Source organism: Mandrillus leucophaeus, unplaced genomic scaffold, assembly GCF_000951045.1.
Source record: "Mandrillus leucophaeus isolate KB7577 unplaced genomic scaffold, Mleu.le_1.0 Scaffold86, whole genome shotgun sequence".
Taxonomy (NCBI): domain Eukaryota; kingdom Metazoa; phylum Chordata; class Mammalia; order Primates; family Cercopithecidae; genus Mandrillus; species Mandrillus leucophaeus.
Genome location: NW_012109363.1, coordinates 2,082,215 through 2,092,831, shown reverse-complemented (window position 1 = coordinate 2,092,831; position 10,617 = coordinate 2,082,215). Strand labels below are relative to the sequence as shown.

Here is a 10,617-nt window from a genome sequence, read left to right as displayed (position 1 = left end):
GAAAACCACTGGGGTCTGAGGATTAGTCTGAGATAGTAATGTACTGATGCTTACTGTCTGATACTGAAGGTTGTATTGTGGTTATGCAGGAGAATGTCTTTATTTATTGGAAATATCCAGTCAAGTATGTAGGGGTGATGTGTATTCTTTTTTTCTTTTTTTTGAGATGGAGTCTCGCTCTGTCGCCCAGGCTGGAATGCAGTGGCTCAATCTTGGCTCACTGCAGGCTCTGCCTCCCGGGTTCATACCATTCTCCCACCTCAGCCTCCCAAGTAGCTGGGACTACAGGTGCCCGCCACCACGCCCAGCTAATTTTTTGTATTTTTGGTAGAATCAGGGTTTCAGTGTGTTAGCCAGGATGGCCTCGATCCTTGACCTTGTGATCCACCCACCTTGGCCTCTCAAAGTGCTGGGATTACAGGCGTGAGCCACTGCACCCAGCCGGGGGTGATGTGTATTCTATGGGTAGTTTGCTCTCAGATGGTTCAGAGCAAAGTGTATAGTATAGTTTTTGATTTAGAGTATAGTCTTTTCTGTAATTGGAGAATATTTTAAATTAGAAAGTTAAATTAGAAAAGAAGGAGAAAGAGCAGGAGGAGGAAGAGGGAAAGTTGTTAAAATAAAAACAGCTTAGGCTGAGCTCAGTTTGACGGCTGATTAGATTGAAAGAAGATCAAATGCAACACCCTTCTGCATGAGTGTTTGAATATCTGGTGACAGCTACACTAATGTGTGTAGGAAACCCTGTGTGTGTTTCCTTTTTCTGCTCTCACAGCCGTGTATTACTTAGCTTGTATCCTGTGACCTGCTAGATTCACCAGTTACTTCCAGTAGTTGTTCTCTGCAAATTAAAGTGGTTCCAGTCCTTCCTTTTCAATTATCCTTCCTCCCCCACCATACTGCACTGGCTAGGACTCTGAGTTCAATGTTGAGTAGATGTGATCGCAGAAACATGCTTGGAATTGGTCCCAATCATGGAAAGAATGGATTCAATATTTTACTATTTTCACTGATGTTAGCGATAGCTTTTTTTTTTTTTTTTTTTTTGAGACAAGAGTCTCGCTCTGTCACCCAGGCTGGAGTGCAGTGGTCGGATCTCAGCTCACTGCAAGCTCCGCTTCCTGGGTTTTACATTTTATGCCATTCTCCTGCCTCAGCCTCCCGAGCAGCTGGGACTACAGGTGCCCGCCACCTCGCCCGGCTAGGTTTTTTTTTTTTTTATTTTTTAGTAGAGACGGGGTTTCACCATGTTAGCCAGGATGGTCTCTATCTCCTGACCTCATGATCCGCCTGTCTCGGCCTCCCAAAGTGCTGGGATTACAGGCTTGAGCCACCGCGCCCAGCCAATAAATTCCAATTCTTACACAGCTGTAGAAATATTTAAGTGATCTATACCTCTTGTGACTATTTTGCTAAGTAAGGTTTTTCAAGAAATTTCTCTATTTCATCTAAGTTGTAGAATTTTTTTCACATAAGGTTATTCATGAGATCCCACTATTATCCTTTTAATAGCTGTAGAGTTTGTAATAATATCCCATCATTAATTCTTGATGTTGGTGTTTCAGGCCATTGTTCTTTTTCTTTTGAGGTTTGGTTTATTAATTTTATTAATTGTGTTAATCACTTCTGAGACCCAACTCTTGGCTTGTTGATTCCTTTTATTCTTTGTATTCTATTTCATTAATTTCTACTCTATTATTTCTTTCCCTCCCTGCTACTGCCTCCGAGTTTAATTTACACTTATTTTACGGGTGAGTAATGCAGACCTCTGAGTCACTGATTTTGATACCATTCTTCTTTTAATCCTTAACAACTTCACTAAGATATACTTTATATATCACATATATAATCATAGAATTCTTCCATTTGAATATATTTATAGACATGTATAACCACCAATAAAATCAATTTTTGAACATTTTCATCATCACCCCAAAAAGACTCCATACCCATTAGCAGTCACTCCTTGTTTCCCCAAATTCCCAACTCTTAACAGAAGCCTTGAAAGCTGTGCATTTCACTCTAAACACTGGTGTAGTGGCGTCCCACACATTTCCACATGTTATATAATCATCATCATTTATTTTGAAATATTTTGAATTCTCTTTTGATTTCATCCATGAACTATGAGTTATTTATAAGTAAGTTGCTTAATATTCACATATTGGGATTCTTTCTAGATATAGTTATTAATTTCACTGAGATCAGAGAATATATTTTATATAATTTCCTTCATTTCAAATGTTTTTAGATTTGTTTTATAGTTCACAATGTGGCCTATCTTGGTGGAAGTACCATGTTCATAGAAAAGAAGGAATCTGCGGTACAGGTTGCATGTATGCGCTATAAATGTCAATTAACCCGTTAATGCCTGAGGTTGCAATTTTTTGAAATTTTACAATTAGACCTTGGCGATGACCTTGAGCAGTAGGATATAAATAATTCCACATGTTTAGCATTCTAATAATGGAACATTAGGCATAAACATTTGTCAAGATGGTTGACAGTGTTCAGATCTGTTATTTTACTGTTTTCATCAGATCATTCTATCGATTGGTAAGAAGGGGGTGATATGATCTCCCTTTAATCCTTTTGAGTGTTGCTTCATGCATTTTAAAGTTCTATCATTAGGCATATACACATTTATGATTATTATGCCTTCTGATGAATTCACCCTTTTAACACTACCAATAGCGCCTTTAAAAAAAATCTCTGCAAATAGCAAGTGAAAACCTGATAACAAGCTCTTGGTGCCTCTGGACCTGGGCAGTCCCCAGCCTTCTGTTCAGCTGTTCTTCCCACCTCTCACATGAAACATAGTCTATGAAAGGCTGAGGACGTCACATCCGCGTTAATGCAGGCTTCCTAGAACCCACATTACTCATTCATCCAAGGAGGGCACATCAGCACCTGGTGACCACACTGTGCAAGGAATCGTGGAGCATCAGGAACAAGGCACGACCCTCCCTTTCCTTAGGACAGTTCCAGTTCACAGGGAGTTCCAGTTCCAGTTCCAGTTCACAATAACTCGGGTTATTAAGCCATCAATAACCCGAGTCATGAGGGGCTACCCTGGCAGAGGTGACAAATGCCATTGGTGGCAGGACACTGGTAGACATAGAGGGAAAAGTCCACACAGATAGGTTCCCAGGCAGAAAGGAAGTCAAGGCAGTAGAGGAGGGGAGTCAAAACAAGCGATGCTGGGACGCAGCTCTGAGGTTTGTGGGTGTCTCTGATTCAGAGAGACGAAAGGTGAGGTCAGAGAAGTGAGGTTCTCAGTTCGCAGATTTGGGCTCATGGGGGTGTGAGGGTGTGTGTGTGTGTGTGTGTGTGTGTGTGTGTGTGTGTGTAAGAGAGCAGGACAGAGAGGTCTTGTTCCAGGTCTTCTCCATAGACTCTCCTGACCCTGCCTCTTCCTGAGATGAGTCATTCACCAGGGGGTTTCCTTGCCTTGTTCCTCCTGGACGGGTGTTGTGTTAGGCTGTTTTAGAGGCAAGTTTGTTGTGCTGTGGTGGGAAATCTGCTTCTTTTGAGTCTTTGGTGGCTTTTTTCTTTCTTTGTTCTTTTGGTATAAAAAGAACCCTGGATTAAGAAGCAAGCCATCTGTCTTGTAGTCTTGGGCCAGCCTCATGGTCCAGGGTAAGCCATTTCTTACCTAAATATGTCTCATTCCTGAAATAAGAGGTGACCTTAAATGACTTCTCAGGGATCCCCAGCTGTGACCCAGCGCTAGGCGAATGCAGGCCTCATGAACAAGCACCGAATACTCCCCTGGGAAAGATCAGCAGAACCCAGTGACCCAATCACTGCTGCTGTCCCCGAGGGTCACTCATCCTCCTGTCCAGTCCCTCCACTGAACGAATGTTCTGCGTCTCATGCTGCTCGTCTAAAACAAGGACAATGAGGGTTCCTGTACAGTCTGGTTGTATGAGGATTAAGTGTGTTCATATGTGTATAAAGTGCTGAGAACAGAGCTTCGCACAGCACATGCTGTTGTTAGTACAATCGTTACTCTCAATGTTGATTTTAATGAAACCACATCCTCCACGCCAACAGTACCATGAGCTGGGGCCTTGCAACCGCACAGCCTCCCTCTGCCAAAGCCAAGTAGGGAGGGATGGCGTCCCTGGAGCCGGCACAGCCTCTCTGGAGGTGGGGGGTGGGGGAGGTGGCCCCCATGCTTCCTGACCGCTATTTAGGTCCCTGGTGACACCTCCTGCACCAGACTGTGGGCTCCAGGGAGCAGGATTGACACAGGCAGGACTCATTTGTCCTCCCGCCGGCACCAGGCGCAGACATTCTCAGAGTAAAGGGCTCATCATCTACTTCCTGGGTGAATGACTTTTCCTCCAAGCCCATGAGGTGAGCCCAGTGGTGGCCTCAGCTCACCGCCTCAGGTCACAGGCTCCAGGCTCCAGCACAGGGACAGGACCCCAAAGAGCCCTGTGGACTCTGCTAAGGAACACCAGGAGCTCCCAGAGGCCAAGTGCAGGGCAGAGATGTGGAGAAGCAGCTGCTCGGAGGACCTTAGCCCTGCAGAGGCCGAAACATGGCTGCTATTATACAGAAGGGGAGGCCGAAAATGCTGGAGCCATGGCTTCTGCAGCTCCTTTTTACCACAATCGAATTGCCGAAACCACTGTTAAGGAGAAAGTCTTAAAAGCAGCCAGAGAACAAAGATCTTCTCCCCACAGACAAGCCAGGTGTGAGGGGCCGCCTAAGCCCTGAGAAACCACAGCAGGAGAAGGTAGCGGCAGAGGACCCACCCCAGCCGGTGCTGCTCCCCTCTCCTCTTCACCAGGACTGTTCCCCGCTCCCTCCACCCAGTGCTGAGACCAACAGCAGACATGGGGGTGAGCGTGTGATGCACTTAACATGACCTAAGCCACACAAATATATTACCAACAAACTCCAATGACTTAACTTTGAAATTCTTCTCATCCAACTTCTTAAAGTGGTCATTCCTAGTGTCCCTCATTCCTACTAGTGCTCTGGACAGACTTGCCTGTGGCCTGGTGCACACGCTTCCCCCACTCTGAGCTGCAATCTCCTCCTCTGTAAAATGTCATGATTCCTTCAATTTCCTGCTCAGAGACTTGGATGGGCTGCGAGTCTCTGTTACTCAGGCTCTCCTTGTGGGCATTGTTCTCACCCCAGGCCTTGGTGGGGGACGTGAGTGCCAGAAAAAGGCCTCAGGAAGGCAAAGAACTGACTCAGGAGTCCACATCCAGGGCTTGCTGCAGGGTCCCCAGTATGCAGCTGGACCTGCCATCCCCACCTCCTCCCAATGAGGTCACCCCAGGCAGCCCAGTCTCAGCACATCCAGGACCTGCTGCTGGGGCCAGGCCCCTGATGCTGTGCTCAGGCGGACATCCCATCCTCAGGGTGCAGGCGGTGGAGTGAGGTTGTCACCAGGACTGCAGGAAGGACAGGGCTGCAGCAGGGCCCGCCAGTTTGTGTGATGCTCAAGATGGCCATGTGTCCCCCACAGTCAGCCCAGAGTCCCAAGCCACTTCAGAGAGTCAGGGCAGCCATGAGGAGAAAGGATTATGTCCACCGGGTTCTGCTGTGGGTGGGAGGCAGTTCCTCATCCCATGAGGCTTCCAGTTTCTGGAGAAACCAAGTCATTCTGTCCACACGTTCAGGGCCTCTTCAACCACCTGGAAAAGGAGGAGTCTCCTTAGCAGGCGGGGAGGGGCCCATGCAGCACCTCTCTCCCAGAGGACAGTGGGGCGCAGGGGTGGGCTGGGGGCAGGGACACTGGACAAGGAGCCCTGGGGCTGGGGACAAGAGGGGGGCCTTCCAATTCAGAGACACCCTGAGGAAGGGGGATGAGAAGGGGAACTAGAGTAAAACCAACACGTGGAAAATCTCTGTGTTGTGCTCTGACCAAGGCTGAATAAATCCCGTGACCACTTCTCATTCTCACCCTTGTCACCCAGTTGAGGAGCTGACTGCCCCACGCCTGGCTGGGCCTGAAGATGGGAAGAACTGGCCCTGCCATCTCCCAGACTTGGCTGGGAGATGTGGGGACCCCCAGCTCCAGGATAGGAACTGATGAGACCAGGGTCCAGGGGGGTGCACCGGATGTGGGGATGGGGCGATCACAAGGAGGGAAATAGAGCCAGGCTGGAGACACCAGGACTTGGGGCAGGGGTGAGCATTTCTGTCTGTGGGAACAGAGCAGAAGGAGGCAGGGCAGAGAATGTCCAGCGCCCCTGCCCTCAGTCACCACCTTCCTTCAGGTAAGGAAGGAATTTCTTCCAAAGTGCAAACTTACACAATCAGAAACACAATTAGAACTACAATCCCTACGATGGTGCATAAGAGGTAACTAGCAGAGGCAGGAGTCCCGGCGGTCGTTGTCTCTTCAGCAGCTGAGGTTTCCACAGTGGCAATGGTGCCAAATTCTTCAACACACTGGCTATCACTCCAGGACGTACAATCACTGACCTGGACTTCCGCACTAGGGCACCTGGGTACACACAGAGAGGGAGGTGAGGACTCTTGAGGGAAAGCTGGCCAGGTGGGATGAAAGGGGAGCCACCCTCCCTCTCCAATGTCCCTGAGAAGGCGTCATGGGAAGGATAGCCTCCTTGTGTCTGAAGGGGGTCCCCCAAGCTCCCTTGTTGAGGCTGGGGAAGAGTCTGAGCATGCGCATTTCAGCCCCTCAGCCTCCCTGCTCTGGGGTCACAGGAGCCTTCTGTGTTGGACACACGCTGAGCTTCCCTGGGCTGCAGAGGAGGCCTGCATTAGGAGGAGCCACACGCCAGGAGAAAGTCACAAGTCCTTGTGGCCACAAGCTGAGCCCTGTCCTCCAGTCAACCCACAGTACAAGTGAGCTCTCACCCCCACTTGTCTGCTGGTTCCTCCCAATCACAGCAAACATTAGAGGGCCAGAGAAGGACAAATTACTCTTGCCCCTTAAAGCCCAAATAGGGAAAAGACAGGACTTATTAAGGGATTGGGGCCAGGGGTGAGGCCGGCTGGATTGGCTCAGGCCTTCATGGGAACTTGAAGGAGCTCCACCCACAGCTTTCTTATGACTTTTGTCGGTCGTGGCCACTTTTGTCTTTATGGGTCCTGCCTGCATAAAAAGTATTAAAAATAACATTTTAAAAAACAGTTTGGTATAGCAACAAATACAACCCAGACTGGATTCAAGTGTTTTCTTCTCATTTCTTTTTTTGTTTGTTTGTTTTGAGACGGAGTCTCGCTCTGTCACCCAGGCTGGAGTGCAGTGGCGCGATCTCGGCTCACTGTAAGCTCCACTTCCTGGGTTAAAGCAATTCTCTTGCCTCAGCCTCCCCAGTAGCTGGGACTACAGGTGACCACCACCAGCCCGGCTAATTTTTGTATTTTTAGTAGAGACGGGGATTCACCATGTTGGCCAGGCTGGTCTCGATCTCCTGACCTCAAGTGATCCACTCTCCTCTGCCTCCCAAAGTGCTGGGATTACAGATGTGAGCCACCGCGCCTAGCTTTCTTCTCATTTCAAAAGGAAATTGCATTTCCTAGGTTTGATGAAAAGGGTCAAGGGATCTAGAAAGTTGCCTCTTGTGCCCAGTGAACAAGTCGGTCTGGCCAAGGGGACTCATGCTGGGGAGGGGTGGGAAGGGGCTGCTGCAGGGGGCAGGGGTGGGGACAGGCAGATGGACCAGGAGGGGCCACTGCAGACCCAAGAGACCCCACAGGCTCAGGGACACCCCATGGGTCTGGAGGCTCCATGGGGTCAGTGGAGAAATAGGGGTACCAGGTGACTCAGGTCTTCTTGGGTTCCTGAAAGCTGCCGGAAGCCCGTGGCTGCTGTCTCACCCTATGCTGTACTCCAGGCACATCTCAGGGGAGTTCCTATCCCAGAAGGTGCCTTCCTCACACTGACACACTGGGTCTCCGGTCATGGTGCAGGAACTTGTATTTGTTTGACCTGACAACAGAGCATAAGGTTTTGGGAATGTGTTTCAACCTTCCTTATCACCCACCCCCTTCTACTCAGCTCAGCCAAGTTCACCGAGGAGTTCTGAGGGCCAGTTTCTGCACCTGCACACCCAGGGCTCATACAGGACACCCACCCTTCAGCTGTCACCAATACTCAGAGGAGTCATAAAAGGGAGCATGATTCATGATTTATTACATCAGATTAGGGGAAAAGCATTGTTTAGATGGCATGGTCAATAGCAAAGGAGGTGCAAGGGCATCACCTGAGAGACTCTGCAAGGAGAGGAGCCCTTAGGGAACTTCCCTAAAGCCTGGGCCTGCTGGGGAGGAGGAAGGGGCCTGAGAACCTGAAGGCTGAGTGAGGCCCAGCACCTGCCAGAAGCACAGAGCCTGGGGGAGAGAGCCTGACCCTGGAGCAGACCCGTCCCACTGCTGAAACCCAACCCTGTCCACTGGACCAGGCCTTCTCTGTGCTTTAATGATCCCCCTACCCTCTTGCAGCTGATAGTTTAGAAGATTTCCCAGCCAGGTGGCATGCATTACAGAAAATATTTCTATTTTTTTAATCAGTCAAATATATAATCATGAAACAGGGTGATGAAGACCAAGTTGGGCTGGAACTTGGTTCCCTTACTCACATCGGCTACAACTCCCACCTCATTGTCCCACACTCCACCTCTGGACAGGAGGTGCACACAGTCTGTACCTGATTTACAAACTGTACATGGGAGGCAAGAAAACAAATTATTGGAAGCGTTGGTGTAATCCACACCCTCTGTGCACGGGTTACAGTCTCCAGTATGTTCTGATCTATGAGATCCTGGGAAGGGAGAGAAAAGCCAATGAATGAGTTGCCACAGAATTCCCAGAGGTTGACAGTGGCTGAAAAACTTCTCTTTTCTCAGACAGAGAAATCCACTCTTCCAGGCTTGGTCTTGTCATGAATTCAGCATCTATTACATACCTTTGATGGGCACTGCTGACAGAAATATAATACAAACCACACGCAACATTCAAATTCTATGACAGCCGTATTAAAATCGTAAAAAGGATGAGGCCAAATTAATTTTAACAATATAATTTTAACTTAAAATATCTAAAATACTACATTTCAACATGTAATCAATACATATCACTGATATATTTTATTTTTACACCCTCACTCACAAAATAACATCCAACCTCCTGTACATGTGATCTGCCCATGCTGGTCCACCTGACCTGTTTGCTGTCCACTCACCACAGTGGCTCCCTGTCTTCTCCCTGTTAGTCTCCCCAAGCCCCTAAAACCTGGGGCTCTCATTCCTGCAGGGCCTTCTCAAGAGCACTCTTCCTGGCTCTCTGCAAGACTGGCCCTGTCCAACTTGAAATATCAGCCCAAATCACCATCCCTGAGAGGCCCCACCAACCTTGTCTGTTTCACCTATCACTTAACTATTCTTCATGGTTCCCATCAGGACATCCTGACTGTTAAGTGTATTCGTGTGTATTTTCTTTTCTTTTCTTTTTTTTTTAGACAGAGTCTTGCTCTGTCACCCAGCTGGAGTGCAGTGGCACCATCTCGGCTCACTGCAACCTCCAACTCCCTAGTTCAAGTGATTTTCCTGCTTCAGCCTCCCGAGTAGCTGGGATTACAGGCACGCACCACCATGCACAGCTAATTTTTATATTTTTAGTAGAGACAGGGTTTCACCACATTGGCCAGGATAGTCTTGATCTCCTGACCTCGTGATCTGCCTGCCTTGGCCTCCCAAAGTGCTGGGATTACAGGTGTGAGCCACTGCACCCAGCCTATTTGTATGTCTTGATACCATCCCAGAAAGAAAGCTCCATGAGGGCAGGGCCTCTTAACCCCCGTTAGCATGGTGCCTGACTGACAGAAATCATCCAATGTATCCCTGTGGAAAAAGAGCCAGAAAGTGCAGGAAACAGAAATCTAGAAGCACATAGAGACAAGAATATGATAAGGATGAGAGGTCAGTCTTCAATGGGGTCCTCAAGGCTAGACTACAGACCCAGAATCCTGGCCTACCCCCACAGACTCAGCTTCCAGGTCTGCCCCAGTGCCAGGTAAGTCCCCATGAACTCAGGATCCAGGCCCTTCCCTGTGGACCTAGGGATGAGGCCCATGCCATCACCTGGCTGACATCTGCAGACCCAAACTCAAGACCCATGCCAGTGCCAGTTTAGGACCCATGGACTGAGGCTTCAGGTCACCTTTCTGGATATAGGCTCTCGGCCTACCCACACATGCCTGGATACCAAACTGGCTTGCCTGAGGACACCAGCAACAAGACCACCTTTGAACCACACCACATGGCCTGACCAAAATCTGTGTACAGGCTGACTGGTGAAGGGTGTTCCCTGACAAAGCCAGTCTGTAAATATTGGAATAAGTCCCTGCTTCTTCAAAGCGCACATTCCAGCACATTGCCACAGGCTCATGAGCAATCAGGGAAACATGATAGCACCAAAGAAACAAAATAAAACACAAGTAGTCCACCCTTAACAAATGGAGATTTACAACAGCCTGACAAAGAACTGAAAATACTCATTTTAAAGAAGCTTAGTCAGCTACAAAAAAAAATACAGATAGACAAGTAAGTGAAGTCAGAAAGACAATACATGAACAAAATGAAAGTTTAATAAACATACAGACACCATAATAAAGGACCAAAC

At 48.3% G+C, this 10,617-nt stretch overlaps 1 protein-coding gene across 1 annotated transcript in view; it reads right to left on the bottom strand.

Moving 5' to 3' along the window:
- Window positions 1-5,871: 5,871 nt before the first annotated feature.
- The window catches only part of TNFRSF10C (tumor necrosis factor receptor superfamily, member 10c, decoy without an intracellular domain), a 20,760-nt gene continuing 16,014 nt past the window's right edge, over window positions 5,872-10,617 (bottom strand). Inside the window, 3 exon segments of the mRNA XM_011968850.1 lie at window positions 5,872-6,475; window positions 7,816-7,927; window positions 8,645-8,758. Coding sequence (XP_011824240.1) covers window positions 6,277-6,475; window positions 7,816-7,927; window positions 8,645-8,758 — 425 coding nt within the window. The 3' untranslated portion in view covers window positions 5,872-6,276.